The 22,406-nt window shown below is 40.2% G+C and overlaps 2 protein-coding genes across 2 annotated transcripts; one reads left to right on the top strand and one right to left on the bottom strand.

Annotated features, from left to right (window-relative positions):
- Positions 1 to 393: 393 nt before the first annotated feature.
- LOC116263203 (F-box protein SNE-like) lies at positions 394 to 1,292 on the bottom strand. Its single transcript, XM_031642841.2, has one exon. The coding sequence runs from the start codon at positions 1,080 to 1,082 to the stop codon at positions 567 to 569; it is 516 nt and encodes a 171-aa protein (XP_031498701.1). The 5' UTR covers positions 1,083 to 1,292; the 3' UTR covers positions 394 to 566.
- A 14,542-nt stretch (positions 1,293 to 15,834) lies between these two features.
- Positions 15,835 to 16,794, top strand: LOC116262643 (dynamin-related protein 4C-like). Its single transcript, XM_031642127.2, has 2 exons — positions 15,835 to 16,291; positions 16,409 to 16,794. The coding sequence occupies exons 1-2, from the start codon at positions 15,835 to 15,837 to the stop codon at positions 16,792 to 16,794; spliced, it is 843 nt and encodes a 280-aa protein (XP_031497987.2).
- Positions 16,795 to 22,406: the final 5,612 nt, after the last annotated feature.

Genomic DNA, 22,406 nt, shown 5'->3' with positions numbered 1-22,406 from the left:
ACAAAAGGCATCCGAAATTTACCATAAAGCAATGATATGGATTCGTCCGGGAGATTTCATATTCGGGTCTGAAGAGTTCACGTGAATAGAATTTGCCACTCCCGAATGCAGAACTCTGCTCCTGGGGACCTCTGTCATCAGCTCCTCACCCTCTTCTCTTCACAGTCCAACATGACAGATGCATGAATATATATATATATATATATATAAGGGGATCAATGTTACTGGAGCGCCCTGATCTCCTGATGAATGAAGGAACAATGTAAAATGAATTTCCCGTTGACAGGCTAGAAGCAGTTAAAAGTTCAAATGTAAGGGATACTTAACCAAGCTTACATCAACTTAACTCCAAGGAATTATAATATCAATTAACTAAGAAGTTTTAGTCCACTGCAAATGCATCTTAGTGAATGCCCATAATGTGTTTTCTCGTTATGAACAGGAGAAGATTGGCCGTTGAAGATCTTTCCTCTCTCAGTGTCCTATCTCAAGTCATCACAGTGCAACTTTTGTGTTCCAAACAAAAGAAGAAAAAGAAAGAGAATTTTTAGGTTACATATTACCACTTACAAACTTGGACCGGCGCAGCATATACCACCGGATTCACACTGCAATTTGGAAAGGAATCTCAAGGACAGAGATGGGGACGTGGAACCCGATTCACTCAATTCGGAACCGAGTCTCTCGTAACAATCGATCGAAAAGAGCGAGAGAGACAGCTGCGCTTGCTCTCTCGTCCATTTTCCGGCGCCGGAGCTGCGTCCAGGCGGAGGCCGCAGGCGCTCGAACAGGGGCCGGATACACATGAGGTAAAGGCGGCGGAAGCCGCCCATGGCGACGACGACTGACCGGATTTGGTTGGTGGTGAAAGCGGAGACGGTGGTGGCAGCGGCGGGGGCAAGTCGGTTGCAGAGGTGCTCCCAGGTTCTGTCGTGGGCGCAGATGAGCTTCCACTGCTTGCAAACGCAGGCTGCAATGCAGAGGGAACGCGCGTCGAGGTGCTTGAAGACCTCCTCCAGGACGTCGTAGTGATCACCCAGAGCGATTGGGCATTCCGATTGCTTACCACCCTTCTTCTCCATTGCCTCTCTTCCTACTTCTTCTTGATTCTCTGCTATGTCCGAAACAACTCCACAAAGAGAGTAGAGAAACGCTGATTCGAGAACGAAACAAGAAGAATAAGACCGATGATGAATACGACGAATAAGAAAGAAAGCGGAGGAGCACGAAAGAGAAGGGAAGCGTCTGCATGAGCGCGTAGCTTCTGCAAGTCCTTGACTTTTTATCACTTTTGGAAAATTTTGTCACGGGCCAAATTTTGGGAAAAGCAGGGTTTGTACATTTCAGATCTGTTTATATCAACCATACTTCTGGTCACGATGGATTTTAAATTAAATTTCAATCTGGGAGTTATGGATTTTAAATTAAATTATTCACTTTGAAGAACTTCGAACTTTATTAGCCTTTATATATTTTTATTATTAGACAACCTTTTTCTTACTCTTCAAGACTTCACAAGCAGTGTTAACTGTGACGTTCTTTCCTGTTGGCCCATGATTGGAACGATAAGAACAGATACAATCTTGAAAATTTCCTTGCTTTCCAATGATTTCAATTAATCTAGATTGGTTATCGTTATTTTTTTCGATGAAATTAGACAGAAAATAAGCGGATGCATCCTGAATCCCTTGATGCTCTGTGCACCGGAGTGAGAGCGTAATGACCAAAGTCGCATCATTAAAATACAAAAAGAAACTATTTAAAAAGGTAAAGAAGGATCATAAAAAATCTAAAATAGCCATTACTTTATAAGAAATTTAAAAAATCCCCAAACCCTCATTTGATGTATACTTGTCGCATGCACAAAACTGTGAAAAACCGCAATTAATTTGCTTCACTAGGATCAGTTATCCATGAAGATATAAGGTTGCCAATATGCATGAGCTTGTAAAGTGATCACATTTTCAAGATCTAAGATCATCAGTGGTGTAAACAACATGCCCCCGCATGGAAAACTAGAAAGCATTCGATAGTCATAGAACATTCTCTCTCTCTCTCTCTCTCTCTCTCTCTCTCTCTATATATATATATATATATATATATATATATATATATATATATATATATATATATATATATATATATATATATATGTATATATATGTATATATGTATATATTGAGGAGATACGGAAACATGGTATTCTTTTTTTTTTCAGTTATTAAAATTTAGTATTTGTCTTTTAGTTTGTACTTCTGGCTCAGCTATTAGAGCCATACAGATTGCAGAAGCGAGAGAGGAAAACTTTATTGTGGTTTGTCTCTCCTAGGCAAATCTCTGACCTTTTCTGCTGTCTATGATTCTCCATGCATAACAAGGTAAAGGGCAACCTTCCAAGAGCAATATTGTGGATCCAAAGGAACCCATCTTCTCATCGTATGAAAAAAAAAAAAAAAAGAAGCTGCAGGAGTCCTCATCCCACCATAAGTCGGACTCACAAATTAAAAGATCCACCAGCTTTTCAGATTCGTTCCATGTCCATCTCTTTTTGGAAGTTTCCGCCCAGAAAGCTAGGCTTTTCACCTTGTCTAGCTCAAGAAACTGGCTCTTTCTTTTCTTTTTTACCTTTGTTCATGAAGAAACCTACTGTTTCACTGGTTGCAACTTTGCCTACTCAGTCTTACCTTAGCGTTTGTGTCATCTCGTGCCTATATCTTAGCTTTCTGGCGTTGGAATGTCCACCAAACCTATCGTTGGGCAGCTAGTGACTGATTCGACCCTTCCCTCCAAGATAAGATGCTTGATTTTGTCGCTTCAATATTACTTGCACATAGGTGATCTCTCTTCTGCAGCAAAGAGAGTTGACACTGTTGACATTCAAACTGTGGGCTGACAGCAATTACCTGCCCTGAACCCCAACTGTTACACTAGTCCCCTACAGCATAACTCATCCTTAAACGTGGATAATGTAAGGAATCTTGCAGATCGGAACTCCTTTCAATCTTGTCAACTTTGACATAATCAATACAATTCTTAATTCATCAAATACTTAGCTGTGATCATTCAACATAAAGAATTGATAGAAGTTGTTAGAGCTGCTAAGATTGGATTCTCACACTATATATCAAGTATATGCAGTAGCAAACAATAATATATAAATATCTTCATGAAGTTAATGGTGAGGTGGAAACACCACCTGTTGTCACCCTTCTGAATCTCCATCGTGACCATGATAGCCACTAGTCCAGCGATCTTGACATATTTTCATTCGTTGTAGCTATTTATCATGTTAATTTACTGTCATGTGCATGAATCCCGCCATTTGCGTCCATGAAAAAGTAGAGCATTTCCCATTCTTCCAATATTACGCAAATGTATTCATCCGCCATGAACAGAAATGGTTATCCGTTGCGATTGCGATCAATGCATGAAGGACATCATTGAGTACATCATGCGTTTCCACCTTCACCAATCCATCATGACTATCATCTGTAGTTGATTTTAACATTATTAACTATCTGTCCTTGAAATTATGAAAATCAAATGAGAACATTCTGCAGTTGTTTCATAAATATGCTCCAACAGATTCATAAAACACTTTTTTATGTATCTCATGAATTTCTCTCAATCTTTAAGATTCAAGAAACAGTTACAAATTGTTTTATCTACCAAACAGCCCCTCTAAAGAACAAGAATTGCAATATAGATTTTCAACCGGACTTAGCCAGCTCAGTTTAAATTCAACATCTTTCCTCAACACGAAACAGTTTAAATTCAATATCTTTACTCAACATGAAAAGAATGATATTATTATTATATCATTTGGTGAGAGGCAGATTGTTGAACTCGTGCCCCCTACCCAAGGGTGTAGAATCGCTTAGGAGAGGCAAAATTTTGTTGACCAAAATTTTCAAATCTCAAAGGACTTTCTCTTAAACATTCCATCAAACAACTGACGAGCAAAGATAGATGAGCAAAGGTATAAGAGGAGAACATCAGCTACGGTCTGGCATAGATGGAACCTGCTCTTGATCTTCATTAGGAGACACTCAGATGTGTGTGTCTGTGTTTGTACGCCCGTCCCGTCCCCGTGTTTGTGTTTTTACGCTGAGAGAGAGAGAGAGAGAGAGGAATAGACTCACAGAAGGTCACCGACAAACATGGCACTGGCCGGTGAAACCTTGAGGGAGGCAGAGAGAGAGAGAGAGAGAGAGAGAGAGAGAGAGAGAGAGAGAGAGAGAGAGAGAAAGCGAGAAGGAGAGGGATTCGGCGAGACAAAGAGCAGCGTCGCCGCTACCAGATGAACGACACCGGGGCTTGGTCGGCGTTCAAGAATGCTACGGGGCAACGACGAGAGTCGATGCGATATCAATGTTCCCTAATGCTCTGACAGTGGGGTCAGCACAGTGAAGCCTTTGCCACAGGTAGGGATTCCATCGAGATTTGAAGAGCATGGAAATGTTAGCATCAGGCAGCGGAGATAGGACACTGCTTTTTGGTAATGAAGCCGGTTTTCGATATAAAGACGAGGGTGGTAGTGGCCTATCAGAAGATTGTCGCGACGATCAGGTTAGTTGGTGGACGATGTCTCGTACTGCATCTCCTCTTTCCCCTGCAAAAGCTTGTGAACGAGGAAAGCTACATGCTTCATCGTCGGGGATTTGGGCCTCATTTGGGAGGCATCCAGAGGAATCTCGAAGAATCTCCGGCGACCGTAAAGAAGAGAACGCAGCTCAAGTAAAGCATTCAGTTGCTGCTGCGGGAGGGAAAGGACGCACCGTCATCCAAACCATTGCTGCTCGCACCATGACGGAGCAGGACGGAGGGCGGCAGGATTTAAGAGAAAAGTCTTGTATGGAAGAGCAGGAGAAAGTGGAGGCTCCGCCCTGTCCTATCACCAGACTCCAGTAATTAACTTTGTAAATGAATAGTGATGAGGTTGCTGGATGCAGGAAATCCGTAATTTACAAAAAAATTGCTGAATTTGGCAAACCAAATTCTTGCAAATTGACAAACATCTATAGTCTTTATGTAATGTGCTCTAACCCAAAAATATACAAGCGAATGACCTTGGTTCTAGCTTTTGTTTGGCATAATCTCTCAAGCATAAGCACTAGAAAATTCTCGAGTAATTGTGCTCATGCCTGACAGCTTCTCATAAGTTGATTTTATATTTAAGAGTGTTGTAGGAATTTTGTTATAAACCCAACCAACAGCATTAAATGCATCCACCCAATGCTTTGGGGGTAGATTAACATAGAATATCATTGTTAGGCCTAGCTAGGGAACAATTTAATGTTTTCTTTCAGCCTTGCTCATTCTACTCTGGCGTGTATGGCAAGACATTATATTCTTATTGTTATCAAATTTTGTTCCACCTTCTGAATGAAAGATTTTGATTATTTTATTAAACTGATTCTTTATGTATGTAATAAATTTCTCAAAACAAGGCATAATATTTTGTGGAATCATCAACAAAAATTGTATAGTATCTCATCCCTTGTACTGAAACTATTGGTGACGCTCCCCATAAATCACAGAGGAGTATGTCAAAAGATTGTGTCTCTTGTTTATAAAGAATGATAAACGAGAGGATTTTGCCATAGAACATCCAACAAATACATTGTGCTCTTTAACATTCAAACTACATATTTGTTTTTTTCTGTTCAGAAATCTCATAGTTAACATGAGCTAGCCTTCTGTATCATATCTCTAAACCGACTATGTTTTGATGGTTTGAAAAGCAGGCCTTCTTTATTCTTGCTTCAAGTACATAAAAATCACTTTTGATGACGTCCTTCAGCTATCACTCGCTTCATCTTCCCATGCTTAAATGTGAAAAATAGAAATCAATTGGTAAGTCTCTTGTTAGTGAACTTATTGAAATCAAATTTCTTTTAATTTCAAGAATGACTAAAACATTCTTCAACTCTAATCAATTTTGGTTGGAGTGAAGTTAACCACGTAGATCGAGGGCCCTTCTCCTTATATATAGGAAAGACCTTTTTACAAGATTAAGTGAAACTATAAGATTTGAATTGGCTATGCACTAAAGCATATCTATTGTTAATTAATTCAAATTTGAATATGAACGAAAAAAAAAAAAGCCATATCCGAATATGAAAATCTGTTATCATAACCTGACTATGATTTCAATTTTTAAATTGCCATCCAAATCTGAATCTGAGTTTTAAACCGAATGAGGCCGACTTCCAAAATGCAAGGCATTGGACGTAAGATATTTATTTAAAACTAAATTTGATTTGAATCTGAATCTGAATCTGATCTTATTGTTTAATCAGATTATATATTTTTTTTTATATATCTGCTTGAGTTAATATGTGAATGACATAAACTAATTATCAGCCATCCCACAAACTGAATTATAAGTTCACAAAATCTCATGCGGAACATATTTTTTCCAAGTCAAAATTGTGGTCTGACCTTATTAGTGTCTCGTCCATCCTCCAATATTCTTTGATCCAGACGATCCCAAGCCCAGCGTTTCTTCTGCTGCCTTGGGGGTTTATTTTTCTCAAAAATATGCACCCACTCTTATGTTCGCTACACCAAGTTGATCTTCTAAAAATGGGAAATGAAAACTAACCACTGACTAACCCTCCACCTTGTGAGTTTCGCCATCCCCCTCCGAAATACAATACAGATTCGGGCCTGCTCAGTCTTTACGGCTTCTCAGATCCACATCATATCCACGCATTTATTTAAAATCGGATGTAATCAAAGGACCTCTTTAAAAGGAAAAAAGAAGTGCCTATCCCCAAACGATGTATTGGTTACAATTTAATGTGTTTCACACGTAGGGGATTCCTATCTCCATCTGTAATTTGTAAAGGGTACTGTTGCTGCCATAGTACTTCCATTATCATGCAACTGAGAGTACTGATGGGCCTTGATCCATTAATTTGTAGATTATTATGCCGCACAATGTATTTTGCGTCGGCTTCTTATCCAAGTCTGATCATATATGAATTTCATTTTTCTCTATTTTTTAAGAAATTATTTACATCATTTTTAAACATTTTCAAAATTAAACGTATCTGCCGATACGCTACACTGTTGTCTGGCCAGGGAAAGGACGCGCCGTCACTGGTCGCACCATGACGGAGGGTGGCGGGAGCAAGAGAAAAGTCGTGTATCGAAGAGCAGGAGAAAGTGGAGGCACTGTGAGCATGCCAACGTATGACTAATTTTCTCCGACCACTTATCGCCATGATAATAAATCTAGTTTTCCATCATCAAAGAAGGACGTCGAAATTGACTATCGCTTTCTCCGTGATTGCTCGATAACGTATGACCTCCTCCAGTTCACAAGTCGCAGATATTATTGATAAGCCTTTTAAAAAGAAAGGTCCCAAACCTTATTCCGGTTCTTTCGAGTGAGGTGGACAATTGTTTAATTGTTTGAAAGGAGAACCCAAGCTTCCATCCAAACTCTCTTATCCTTTGCTTTTAGTATCTTAAGATGTTATGATGCGCGCTGGTGACTTATTTTTGCAGCAAAAGTTTAATTCTAGGAACAACATGTGGTGTTCTATGAATCTGCGGTAGATTCGTAAAACACTTACAAGGTGTTCTTTCATAAAACACGGTGTTCTTAATGCCAAATGAGTCCAGGATTACATGATTGAAAACAAAAGGATAAGGTTTCGTTGAAATTGTTAAGTAGGCTCTATATGCGTTTTGATTCCTATTTTCATCCCCAGTTGTTTCTTCTTTAAAACCTTCCAACACAAATCATGCAACCATGAAGTATTTGCTTGGTGTAAGAAATCGGAGAGACGGTCAAAGAACAAAATAGGGTATTTGATTGCTTTGGATCTAAGATTCGAGTATCTGATTTACCAAGCGGTCTGCCTTAAATCCTCGCCCTAAGAAACTCTATGTTCTTAGAACCATATATGTAAGATCAGAATTATGCTTCAAACCCATGGTTTTCAAGTTAGAAAAGAAGGGGTGCGCCTTCATGATACAAGCAAGATTTACAAATGCATGGTGTGATCTTTGAATATTTCCAACATAGGATTTCAGGCTTTATTATAACTTAACCTAAAATCTTAATACTTTGGGATTCTAAGACCTTAGATCACATGATGGATAATGAAATACACCCTCGGTTCTCAACCAACTTGATCGGTACATGCAGTGATATTGAAAAGGACAAACAAAAAGAAAAGAAAACTCGTAGGATGCTTTTGATAGTCTTAGGTTCGAGATTAGAAGGGATGTGAAATTATTGAGAATCTCATATAGGCAGTAAAATTTGGTGTTTGTTTATAATGTGGGTAAGCCAGGGACCCACTTTGGTGGCCCAGGCCCAGGCCCAGGCCCAGTCCCAGGCGGAGCCTGGGCCAGCACTGCCTGGTTCAGCTTGGGCCCGAGCACATGATAGATAATTAAAGCACGACAGACCCTCGGCCGGACACCCACTTTTAAATGTGGGTCCCACATAAAGATGGGCCACCGAACTCGTTGTACATTCCTATTAGCATAAGCTGGCTTATATTTCTCACGAGAGTTTCCTTTTAGAGATAATGTATCAAATGTTAGCAAGTAAATGACAAATGTGAAAAATAAAAGTTACTGAAAGTACGTGAACTTCCCACTTGAAAATCAAGCACGCACGCTTCTTATTCCATCGAGACCTGCTTCCTTTAATTTGCCGACTTCCGACCTTGGCTGTTTTTTCCGGACAGAGAAAGCATCGTACTCGTTTTGAACTTAAAATTTAAAATTGTTCAATCCTTTTTCAAAGGCCCGATCGATCGATTCAGCCGTCTCGAGCTTCTATTTATGCTCGCATCTGCAGGACTTTGTTTACGTGTGATTTGATTAATCATAAATGTTCTTCTTTTTATTGCTTGTTTTCTATTTAGTTGTGAATTTTTAGAAGATAACATTAAAGTTGGTCACATAAACCCTAAACCCTGTTAAAAGATGTTCCCGTTGAGTTAAAAAGCTTAAGGATGAGAAAGGACTGGTTCTCGTGCTTTCCAGCAGCTTCTTACAATCGTTCGGAGGCTTATTCATATGTTTCCTCTTTGCTTTCCATTTCCTCACTTTTAAGACATTTTTTTTTCAACTTACTCTCACTTTTTTCTTGGTGGTGGGTATATATATTAGAAAATCATGTTAACTTCACAGCTCAGGTAGATGAAATACTTTTCTCGTTCATAAAAACCAGTAAAAGGAGCTGTCATTCATTAAGTTTTTTTTTTTTTTAAAAAAAAAAACTATGAAAGAATATATTTTTAATAAATTAAGAAAATATACTTCCCTTACGGCGCACGATTTATCCCCGCAGGCAACCTTCTCTCGTGAATCAGAACGACTAGCACGATTCTCATTTCTCCACGCACAAAATTTTCTATCGTGAATCGAAACGACTAGCTTGGTAAAGGTGCCTTTCACAATTCACATCGCTTTCCGCCATTAAGGTAGGACACCTTTCACCCTCCACAGGCCTGCATCTCTTCCTCCCTCCCTCCCTCCTAAAATCTTCTATATATTTATAATCACAAGACAGACGCCCATGCTGCCATTCACACCTTCTCTGCTGCTTCTGGTGCTCTGTCATCTTCTACTATCCCTCTCTCTCGTCTATGGTCCTGCATTACATTGGTCGCCGCCATTTTTACAACTAGTCGCCGATGGCCAAGTCTTGCAAGGGGGAGTCCAAACTCGCACATATGCCACACCTGGCTTCATCCTACGAGAAGCGGATCCGCCCGCTTTTGGATGCCGTCGACCGGCTCCGGCGATTGAACGTGATGAAGGAAGGCATCCAGCTGCCTACCATTGTGGTTGTGGGTGATCAGTCCAGCGGCAAGTCGAGCGTGCTAGAGTCGCTTGCAGGAATAAACCTCCCCAGAGGACAAGGCATCTGCACCAGGGTGCCCCTCATCATGAGGCTGCAGAACCACCAGCAAGAGGATCCGGAGCTAACCCTTGAATATCAAGGCAAGTCCGTCCGTTCCTCCGAAGAGGACATAGCAGATGACATCGTTGTGGCCACCGAAGAGGTTGCAGGCGATGGGAAGAGCATATCCAACACCCCCTTGACCTTGGTGGTGAGGAAGAGAGGCATGCCGGACCTCACCATGATCGACCTCCCGGGCATAACCAGAGTGCCGGTTCACGGCCAGCCAGAGGACATCTACGAGCAGATCGCTGGGTTGATCATGGAGTACATCAGCCCTAAGGAGAGCATCAATTGCTCCGGGAGGCCAAGGATGCACTATCGTCCATAGTGGACCGCATTGCTGCTCCCACAAAGGAGGAGGACTGATGGTTGCGGCACATTTGGTGTGTGTCTTGGTTTTGGCAAGTCAGTAAATGTGTTCGTTGTGTTGCATCAGCATCGGTTTTCGTTCGCATCAAAAACAAAAACGGATCCAATGTTACACAACAGTTTGACTAAGAACATGCCAACTAGTCAGTTGATACGTATAGATCTGCTCAAGTGTGCTTATATTTGATGTTCTCACCCATTTGCCGACAATTGATAATTAACTTACAACCCGTTGATATAAAATTTTACAAGGAATTCCAATGTTTACATCAATTTGGTAACTGCCTGAGTTGCAAGAAGAGAATCTGAGATAAACTGTTCTACTGCACCCTTTTGGGGAAAAACATCATCCTTTTCTTTTCCCTTTGGTTCGTGGATACACTATAATGGAATTGATACAGAGGCTCCGCCAGCACCCTCGAGGATAAAAGATGCGATCTGTTTGCGTCTATTCCATGAAACTCTAGATCGAGGAGAGCCCTGCTTGCTTCTATTCCACATTCTGGAATCGTTTTATGAGTTCTACAACATGGTCCTTGGAATGCAAGGAAGAGGCAGTTTAGTACCAGAATTCAAAAGAACATGTAAAAGTAAGAAGTCGAACTTACATGAGGCACAGCAACTGACAGCTCCAACGCAATTTGTGTCAGTGTCCGGATGCCACTGAGTGTCAAAATCCCGTTATAGCTTGGCATCAACCTGATAGAAAGGTGTTGATATCATATGACTGAGCATTTCATCCCAAAGGATTCAGTGAAAGCAAACGGTCAATATTAAAGCGTTTACAAAAGAAGACCTGTCAATCTGCAAGAGGCGATAAATTCGCTTGAGAAGAGAAAGGAAACTCAGAACACTCTGGAAAAAAGAACTACTATAAGAGCCCGACCACAACCAGGAAAAAAGCACAGGTACATGTTGCAGAAACGAAATATGGAAATTTGAATGCGGCAATGGTGCCCAACGATAGGTTGCATTACTATATGAAACCTTTGATAGAAGGAAACCAATGAAATAATTTTGAAGGCAACACAAAATATAAAGAATCATTAAAGATAAACTCTACACTAAATGTGATATGACACACAAAATGTGTGCACAACATTCGCATTTATATACTTGTGATATGAATGAAATAATCAAGTAAATACACACTAAATGTGTGCACAACATTCACATTTATATACTTGTGATATGACACACAAGAAATGCAGATGCATTTTAAACAATCCGTCTATCCAAAAGAAAAAAAAAACGCATCCAATTATGCTAGAAATTCAGTTTTAAAGACTAAGGAGATGAACGGAATAACAACATAAAGTCGACACGAATAAAACATGAAAAGATAAAGCCATTTCTCTGATTAAGTAGAGGGCATCACAAGCAACTAACCATATTGGAGGAACGCACGGATGAATAGGAAGTAAATTACAAACTCCTAAATGTGGAGGCCGTTACCAGCGAAACTAATTTAGTCATGACTAGAAAGTCATATCTTGTACAAATCTTGTTCTTAAAACCACAACAGAATCAGATCAAATATTATTCAAATCCATCCAAGTTCAAATCCAACGACTGTCGTGGTGAGTAAATATGCCACTCGCGTCCTCGATGGCCGGTGATCAAGACATATGGCCGGTGCAACTTGTTGAACCTGTTGTTGGGTTGGCTTGCCGGACCGACCCTCACCCCCCTCAATTCTCTGATATAAGATTTCCCTGAATGAAACTTACTAACTCGTCTATGGCGTCTTCTTTCCTTTGCCTTCGATCTTAAGCAAGCTTTCAATATTTAACATTCCGGTCCGGATATATCATCTAGCGTCAACTATTTTTGCCAAGTCTGTCATAATTGATCTCTGCAATAATCAAGGGAAGTCTATTTTACATAGTCAGTTTTATGGTCACTTGAATTCTACAGAAGCGCGTAGAAGAAATTGGTTATTGGAAGCTTGTAGAAGAATGGAGGATGACGGAATAAAGCTGTTATTAGGCCCAACGAATTCCGTTTATTTTGCAACCAACTAGTGATCATATAGGATGAATATATAATGGGTTGCAAAAGGTAGTTCTGCTTGCATATAATTTTTCATCGTCGATGTTTCTGTTATATTCGTCCTCGGTTTTACAGATCATTGATGGCCAACTTCTTTGTTTATCCGGAGGCCCTCCTTGTTGGCCTTCAAAATTAAGTTGAACTGATTTGTTATACGCTCAATACATGAACGTCCATTCTGAGTCTTTTCTTGTTTCTTTCCTTTTCCCCATTCCCATTTACTCGTTCAAGGTACTGAATCTACTGACTAACCAGGAGAGAGAGACAGAGATCCAACACGCAATGCACCATCATTTCGTGCTAGCCATGTATTTTCTTCCTTTCTTCATCCATCGCTTTCATGACCTTGGACTTGTTGCGTCTGTTGAAATCTATATAAGTTGCTTCCCATACAATCAGTTATTCATGAATATGCCTATAGGCTGCCTGTGGATATGCATAAATTATTTAAAAGATGACTCTGGTGAGTTGCTTTCATATATCTTTCTTGCTTCTTTGTTTTTAGGAAATAAGTTCTCTCTCCTCTCTCATGCTTGTCCTTTCAACATGCCTTACTTTCTTTTCCCTTAAACACGGACTTGAGGTTAACTGTGAATAATCTATTGTTATGAACATTCTGTTTCTTGTTTCTTGTCGAGTTCCACGAGAAAGATCAACTTCAGTGTTTGCCTCTCCTAGGCAACTAACTCTCCGACTTTTTCTTTTTTTTTTTTTTTTGGTTTTCCATCCGTTTTCGAGAGCAATGTGGATCCCAAGGAACCCTGCTCGTCCATCTTCTTCTCATATAAAATGCTGCAGGAATCCTCATCCCTAGGCCACAGCTTCACAAGTTATAAGGAATATACACCAACTTTTCGGGTGACGATCATTATAACCATTGTTCTAAAATGAATAACTGCTATATTATGTAGAAATTTAAAAATCCCGACTGTTCACAATATTTGACATATCCAATTTCCACGCCACTAAGTTGCACTTGCAAGACAAATCGATCCTTTCGCTACTTTACCGTTGTAGAATTATGATTAGTAAAATGTGCTTTTTAAGTGTCATAAGCAGGAAATTGTTTTCATGCCATCTGAAAATTTATAGACAAATCACCCTGTTTCTGTTTCCCAAATGTGTCGTTTCCTGAGAAAGAAGGAATAAAGCTTCCATTTCAAAAGGACTAATTTCTAATGTTTATATAAGAAAAGATAGGAATCTTTGTCAACTTAAATACGTAAAGCATCATAATAAAGTATGCTTACTGCAGAATGACGACGGCTGAGATAGTAAACCCCACCGCCCAGTTCATAAATTCTTGTACCATCAATTTATAGTTTATACGTGAAAGGAAAAATGTGAACATGAATTGCTTTGAAATACAACCTAATCTCTAAATATAAGTTTAACAAACAATGACCGGAAAACTCTCCATACAGAAACAGAAAAGACATTGATAAAGCAACATCTAAAGTACAATGTGGTGCCCAACATAAACAAACATTAACATTACATGAATTGATTGTAAGTCGTTTAATTAACTTAACTAATGATTTACAAAACGTCATACGTAAAGTTATTTGTTGAAGTGTATGCTATCATTTATCTCATTAGAAAATTCACTATACAATATAAATCATCCAATTAATTAAGGGATAGATAGACATGCTTAACGTTGACAACCGATGCAGGGCAAATAATGATAATATCAGCCTTTTGGAACCCTGCCGCTTTGAAACCCTCCATTCCACATGTAAGGATGTACAATTAGTTCAGCTCACTCGAGCTTGACTTGTATTAATAAACTAGAGTTGAGCTCGAGCTCCTCCAAAGTTAAAAAAACTTTAGTTATAAATAAGTTGAGTTTGAGTCGTTTAAACGCAACTTGGCTCGTGTTTTTCCTGTTTGTTAATCTTTACAAGTATATGGATAATTGCTTATGAATTTTATACCCTTCTTGTAGTTTTTATTTTTATTTACAGAGAAAAATATATGAATCAAGTGAGCTTAAAGATGTCAAACTTGAGCTAGTTTATCAAAGTCGAGCTCAGACTCAAGTTAACTGACTTGATCTCGACATCATTTTATAAAGCTCAACTGAATCCAAGCTTGAGCTTAGCTGGCCTGTTGTGCATTTTAAAATTTTGGTATTGCAAGAACTTCAGCTCAAATAATTCAAAATCATGTTAACTTCACCACCGTTCAGGTAAATGAAATATTTTTCTTCATAATTGGAAAGTAAAAGGAGCTGTCATTCATTAATATTGGAATGAATGGAGGAAGAAAAGTGACCAAAACAGTAAGGGGAGTAAATTTCACCGTATTAGTGCACGTTTTTTAGTGGGCTGGTGTGGTTAATAACTAAAATATTTTAAATTTGTACAGAAAAAGACTTTTTATAGGATAAAATTTAAAATGGAGTAAAAAAAACTATGAATTTTTTTTTAATAAATTAACAAAATATACTTCCCTTCCCTCGCACGATTATCCGCGCAGGAAACCTTCTCTCGCGAATCGGAAAGACTACCACGATTCTCCAAGCACTTAACTTTCTATCGTAAATCGGTTAACTTTCTATCGTAAATCGGAACGACGAGCTTGGTAAAGGCGCCTTTCACAATTCACAACGCCTTCCGCCCGCCGTTAAGGTAGTACACCTTCCACCGTCCACAGGCCTGCATCTCTTCCTCCGTCCCTAGTAAAATCTTCTATATATAAACACAAGATGGATGACCATGCTGCCATTCACACCTCTGTCAACCAAGGTCCTTCCTGCTTCTGGCTTCTGGTGCTCTCCCATCTTCTACTATCCCTCTCTCTCGTCTATGGTCCTGCATTCCATTGGTCGCCGCCATTTTTACAACTAGTCGCCGATGGCCAAGTCTTGCAAGGAGGAGTCCAAACTCGCACATATGCCACACCTGGCTTCATCCTACGAGAAGCGGATCCGCCCGCTTTTGGATGCCGTCGACCGGCTCCGGCGATTGAACGTGATGAAGGAAGGCATCCAGCTGCCTACCATTGTGGTTGTGGGTGATCAGTCCAGCGGCAAGTCGAGCGTGCTAGAGTCGCTTGCAGGGATAAGCCTCCCCAGAGGACAAGGCATCTGCACCAGGGTGCCCCTCATCATGAGGCTGCAAAGTCACCAGCAAGAGGATCCGGAGCTAACCCTTGAATATCAAGGCAAGTCCGTCCGTTCCTCCGAAGAGGACATAGCAGATGACATCGTTGCGGCCACTGAAGAGGTTGCAGGAGATGGGAAGAGCATATCGAACACCCCCCTGACCTTGGTGGTGAGGAAGAGAGGCATGCCGGACCTCACCATGATTGACCTCCCTGGCATAACCAGAGTGCCTGTTCACGGCCAGCCGGAAGACATCTACGAGCAGATCGCTGGGTTGATCATGGAGTACATCAGCCCTAATGAGAGCATAATTTTAAACGTGCTTTCCGCCACTGTCGACTTCCCAACCTGTGAATCCATCCGCATGTCGCAGCGCGTCGACAAAACCGGCGAAAGGACTCTTGCGGTCGTCACCAAAGTGGACAAGTCGCCGGAAGGCCTGCTAGAGAAAGTCACTTCCGATGACGTGAACATTGGACTCGGTTATGTTTGTGTTAGAAATCGAGTCGGGGACGGGGAATCATATGCAGAGGCGAGGATGACAGAGGCAGAGCTTTTCAGAAGCCATCCTCTTTTGTCGAAGATCGATAAGTCGATCGTCGGCGTTCCTGTGTTGGCACAAAGGCTGACGCAGATTCAAGCTTCGATACTTGCGAAGTGCTTGCCGGACATCGTCACAAAGGTGAACGAGAAGCTTAACCAGAACATGGCGGAGCTGAACGAGCTCCCCAAATGCTTGAGTACAGTCTCCGATGCAATGGCGGCGTTCATGAAGATAGTTGGTGCATCGAAGGAGTCGCTTCGAAAGATAATTTTAAGAGGTAATGTTACCTGTGACTTTAATTTTACGAGATTTGTATTCTTTGGTTTCTCACCGTAGATCTGTTTATATCGTTTTTGCTTATGCTCTGTTTTGTGGTCGCTGTTCTGTGGAACAGGGGAGTATGAGGAGTTTCCTGATGAGGAGGACATGCACTGTACGGGGCGGCTGGCCAAGATGCTGGACGAATATGCAAATGATCTGCGCACCAACTATGGCGATGAAGGGCTGCTGCCATCTAATTTTCTGGTAGAGGAGATGCGTGTGTTGGTGGAGTCGCAAGGAATGTGTCTGCCCAACTTCCTCCCTCGAGTGGCCTTCCTCGGCTTGCTGCGCGAGAAAGTTAGGCGTGTCTCCAATTCGCCGACCCATTTCATCAACAAGGTGTGGAGCTATCTGGAAGCTGTGGTTCTTCGCGTGTTCATGATGCATTCCGAAGCGTACCCTCAGCTGCAGATCTCGGTGAAAAGGGCAGGACATGCACTGTACAGACTTGTGGTATGAGTTTTTATAACTATTTATGTTTTAGCAGCAAAGTTGTCGTTTTCCTATAATTAAAATATCGCCATACTCACCCCAATACCGACGTTTCGCAGAAGCATGTCCGTAAGAAGCAGAAAGAGGGAGAGAGATGTTTTTTACTCCATTACTGCCTCTCAAAGGCTTCTATGCAGATCTATTTTGGATCGGGTTCCCCACAAAATCATGGAAATTACAGTTGAATCGGAATTGGGTAGTACTATGTCCAATAAAATATCGTTTAATTCCCTGCCCATTATATCTATCATCTAGATCTGCGCATATATCCAGCCATTTTGGGCATAAAATCTTCTGCGTTTGGACATTGCAGCCATCTATTAAGTCATATTTTTGACAATTAAAAATAATAAAACTACTAGACAGCCCATGTGGTGGTTAGAAAAATCTTCAAACGAAACTTTTCTCTTAAAGGATGTTTGATATCTTCAAATTTGATATCTTTATCATTTAGAAACAGTGAATTTAAAATTCAACCTTTCTCTTCAAAATCTTAAATCTATTTTCTCAATGAAAAGAAGTAAATGAGGATTTTAAGTGTGGATTTTATGTCTAACTTAAGATCCTTAGATTAATGAACCATGAATTTTATCGCAGATCATTTGGTTTACCGGCAAACATGCTACCTCAGATCCACATCATATCTACCCCGACTGCAGAGCACTGCTCCTGGGGACCTCTGTAATCACTTCCTCTCTTCACAGTCCAAGATGACATGCATGAAAAGAACATATATATATATATATATCGAGAGAGAGAGAGAGAGAGAGAGAGAGAGAGAGAAAAGGGAGACTAAATCGGTTCACTTGGTGTGGATAGCGGCTGCTCTTAACCCTATATCAACACTCTTCAATAACATGAGATAATACTCTCCAAAATCCAATTGCGAACATGGGTAGTACACTTGCTCCAATGTAAGTCGAGTGCCCTGATCTCCTAATGTTTACAACAGTTTGACCAAGAAAATGCGAACTAGTCAGTTGAAACGTATAGATCTGCTCGTGTGCTTGCTTATCTATCATGTTCTCACCCATTTGCCGACAACTGATATTACAAACCGTCCAAAAAAGGCAAGCTGGTATAGACATTCTTAAATGAAATAAAAATTTACAAGGAATTACAACGCTTTACATCAATTTGGTAACCGCCTGAGTTACAAGAGAATCTGAGATAAATGTTCAACTACACCATTTTGGGGAAAAACATCTGCCTTTTCTTTTCCCTTTGGTTCGTGGATACACTACAATGGAATTGATACAGAGGCTCTGCCAGCAACCTCGAGGATCAAAGATGCGATCGGTTTGCTTGACAAATGAAAAAACAAGCAAGAAATAAGTTGACTAGCAAAACTGGCGCTAAACCCGACCCATCCAGCCTTATAGATCTGGCTGTGACTGACTAATTATATTTCGACCCTTGAATTTGAGTCGGATTTTAGGCAATGAACTACCAACTTCAGAAGCCTCCACTTTAGTTTCCGCAACGTTTGTTGGTCTATGTTCAACCGCAGCAGGATTCGTCGTCTGCAATTTGGCATATTTAACACTTGCCACTGATAAAAAACGTGATAAAAAAACGTGAGAGAGACAATCATACAAGAGAACAACACAATTTACGTGGTTCGGCACTACGGCCTACATCCACGGAGGAGGAAGAAGACGATTTTTGTATTCACTCTGTTCTATTACATTCTAAGGGAAAGAGGGTTTTTATACAGGAAGATAACCACGAGAACGGCTACTTTATCTTTCCAAAAACTAGGAGAGGACCTCTTTCCCTTTTTTAATACAATCACAATCTAATCCTAACGGTAGGATATTGCTGATTGATGGCAGTATCAATCTTCTTCCATAAATCTTGCAATAATCTCCCCCTCAAGTTGGTGGACAGATATCAATCTGTCCCAACTTGTTTACAATGTCTTGATGTTTCTCACGTGCCAAACTTTTTGTAAAAATATCAGCCAACTGATTTTCACTTTTGACATGACAAGTTTCGATAGTGCCATCTTGGATTTTTTCTCTAATGAAGTGGCAGTCAATCTCAATGTGTTTGGTCCTTTCGTGAAAGACTGGATTTGCCCCAATATAAATTGCAGCCATATTGTCGCATATCAGCTTTATAGGTTCATGTACATCAATGTTCATATCTTTCAGAAGAGCTTTAATCCATACGAGTTCACATGTGCATCCAGCCATAGCTCTGTATTCTGCTTCAGCACTAGATCGAGCAACTACAGATTGTTTTTTGCTTTTCCAAGTTACAAGATTTCCTCCAACAAAGGTACAAAAACCCGAAGTAGATCTTCTGTCGTTTGGATCTCCTGCCCAGTCTGCATCAGTATAACCCACAACATCTAGTGGCAGATTACGTTTCATTAAAATTCCTCTTCCAGGACATCTTTTCAAATACCTCAAAATTCTATGAGCAGCTTCAACATGAGATGATCTAGGAGAGTGCATGAACTGGCTAATCAAACTTACAGCATAAGATATGTCTGGTCTTGTAACAGTCAAATATATGAGCTTTCCAACAAGTTTTTGAAAGCTTTGAACATTCTCAATAGGTTCACCTTCATCTTTCTTCAATTTACAATTGGCTTCAAGAGGAGTCTCTGCAGGTTTAGCACCCAAGCATCCAGTTTCTTTCAATAGATCTAGCGTATATTTCCTTTGGCAAAGGAAGACTCCTTTATTTGAGTGAGCAACTTCAATTCCTAGAAAAAATCTTAGCATTCCCAAATCCTTGATTTCAAATAGTTGATTGAGATAGCCTTTCACGCGCGGCATAAAGTCAGTATCATCACCTGTCATTATTATGTCGTCCACATAAACAAGCAGAATACAAATTTTAGAATTTTTCAAATGTATAAACATAGTATGGTCAGCACTGCTTCTTTTGAAACCCATTTTAATAAGAGCATCACTGAGGCGAGCAAACCAAGCTCGTGGTGACTGCTTCAACCCGTATAGGGCTTTTTTCAACTTGCAGACATACCCGTGCTCATTTTTTGTACCTTTTGGAGCCTCCATATAAACTTCTTCGTTGAGTTCTCCATGAAGAAAAGCATTTTTCACATCAAGTTGAGTCAGAGGCCATCTTTTGTTTGCTGCTACAGAAATTAAAGTTCGGACAGAGCTCATTTTTGCAACAGGCGCAAAGGTTTCAGTATAGTCAATACCTTCAGTTTGGGTGAATCCTTTGGCGACCAGGCGAGCTTTGTAGCGCTCTACACTTCCATCACTGTTGTGTTTTATTCGATAAACCCACTTGCATCCAACCAGCTTCTTCCCATTGGGTAGAGGAACAAGATCCCATGTCTTATTTTTTGCCAATGCCGCAAGCTCTTCTTCGATAGCGTTAAGCCACCCTGGATCGGATTTAGCCTCCTCGTAGGTTTTTGGTTCATGTTGGGAATATGTGTTTAGGATATAGGATTTGTAGTGAATGGACAAATTTTCAAAAGATAGGTATTGGTCTATGGAATGGTTTTTGTTTGCTGTAAGATAAGTGTAGTAGTCACTAAATTTTGTTGGTAGTCTAGTGGAGCGAGTGGTCCGTCTAATGAGATTTTCTTGAGAGGTTGGGCTGGAGTTGCTGAGATTGAGATTTGGTTCAGTAGAAGAGGTGAGAGGATTGGTGCTGGTATCGCGTTGTTGAGTTCTTTGAGGTGGAAGCAAGGACACATTATCATCATTTGAGGCATTTTGAGCTAGGTCAGACTGAGGTTCAAAATGGGGCCGTCTTGCGCAAGGCACATCATTGCTAATTTCAACCATTGGCAATACGAGCTGCTTGCTTGTGTGAGGAACTTCATTGCTGATTTTAACTGTGTGAGGCTGCTTGGTGAGATCCTTGGTGTTCATCTCCCCCTTTCTTTGATTATCAAAGAAGTACTCCTGTTCAAAAAACTTCACATCACGAGATATAAATAACTTTCTAGTGACAGGATCATAACACTTATAACCCTTCTTTCTACTGGAGTAGCCAAGGAAAATACATTTTACAGCGTGCTTTTCAAATTTGTTCCTAAATTTTTCTTGTATATGAGTATAACACTTGCATCCAAAAACTTTAAGATGCTTTATAGAAACTTTTCTATTAAGAAGAAGTTCTATGGGAACTTGATTTTCAATGCTGGAACTTGGTGCCCTGTTGACGATATAATATGCTGTAGCAATAGCGTCATTCCAAAAACGAAATGGGACATGCATATGAATCATAAGAGATCGAGCAATATTTAGTAGTTGCCTATTTTTCCGTTCGGCAACTCCATTCTATTGTGGGGTACCTGCACATGAGTATTGAGGTTGTACTCCTTCCTCTTTTAAAAAATTTTCAAGAGCATCATTCACATATTCTCCACCATTATCAGAGCGAAGTTTTTTTATTTTTACTCCATATTGAGTATGTACCATCTTGAAAAAATCTTTGAAAGCACAAAAAACTTCACTCTTATACTTAAGGAAAAACAACCAAGTCATGCGGGTCTTATCATCAATAAATGAAACATAGTATCTAAATCCAGAGTATGACACTTCTGGGGCTGGACCCCAAACATCTGAGTGAACCAAATCAAAAATTTCTTTAGAGTTTTCAGTAGAAGATTGAAATGGCAATCTCATAGATTTAGAAAATTCACAAGCATCACACGAATGTTTTTCAACTGTAAGATGAGGGATGAGGCGAATCAAATTTTGATCAGAGATATGACCAAGTCTTGCATGCCAGGTCCAGTAATGAGAACTTCTATTTTGTTGGTCATTCATCATGAAGCTGCAACTGTTTTTGTCCATCACGTATAGCCCATTCTTTTCATGACCTCTACCAATCTTCCGTTTCGTCACAAGATCCTGAAATATTACATCATTTGAGGAAAAAACAGCCAGACAATTGTGAGACTTGGTTAATTTGCTTACCGACATGAGATTTGCTAATAGATTAGGGATATAAAGAACTTGAGATTTTTGTTCCTTTTCAAAGAACCTAGTTTCACCATATCCTTCAGCAATAATGGGGGATCCATCAGCAGTAAAAACTGGTCGTTTTTTTGTTTTGTCAACATTGATCAAATTTGCTAAGTCGCTAGACATATGATCGGTGGCCCCTGTATCAATAACCCATGTAGAAGGATTTAAAGTAGCAGTCAAAGCAAAGTTACCTTCAGAATTGCTGACGGGCTGAGATGAAATTAGATTGGTCTTGGCAAACTTTTGAAAGAACTTCTCAAGATCGTCTTTGGTAACAAAATTGGCTGAGTCTGAGTTGGTGGAGGACGATCCGTTGTCTCTTGTGGGTCTTCCAACCAGCTCCCAACATTTTTCTCGGGTGTGACCAGATCGCTTGCAGTGTGTACATCTAAATTTGTTTCTTCCTTTCTGATAGCTAAAGTTGGCATTTGAAGGCCTGTTACTATTCGGGAGTTTTTTATTCCCTTTGGCAGGTTCGACTTGCGCAACACAGGCCATTTTCTCATGACTTTCTTCAGAAATTTCAGTTTTGGTATTGGAATTCATAACTTGCCTTCGTGCAGCCTCCCTTTGTATCATTTGACAGACGTTGTTGAAGTTGGGAAGAGG

This window comes from Nymphaea colorata, chromosome 10 (genome assembly GCF_008831285.2).
Source record: "Nymphaea colorata isolate Beijing-Zhang1983 chromosome 10, ASM883128v2, whole genome shotgun sequence".
NCBI classification, from domain to species: domain Eukaryota; kingdom Viridiplantae; phylum Streptophyta; class Magnoliopsida; order Nymphaeales; family Nymphaeaceae; genus Nymphaea; species Nymphaea colorata.
Note: the sequence above shows the minus strand (reverse complement) of the source record. Positions and strands in the feature narration are given on the sequence as shown.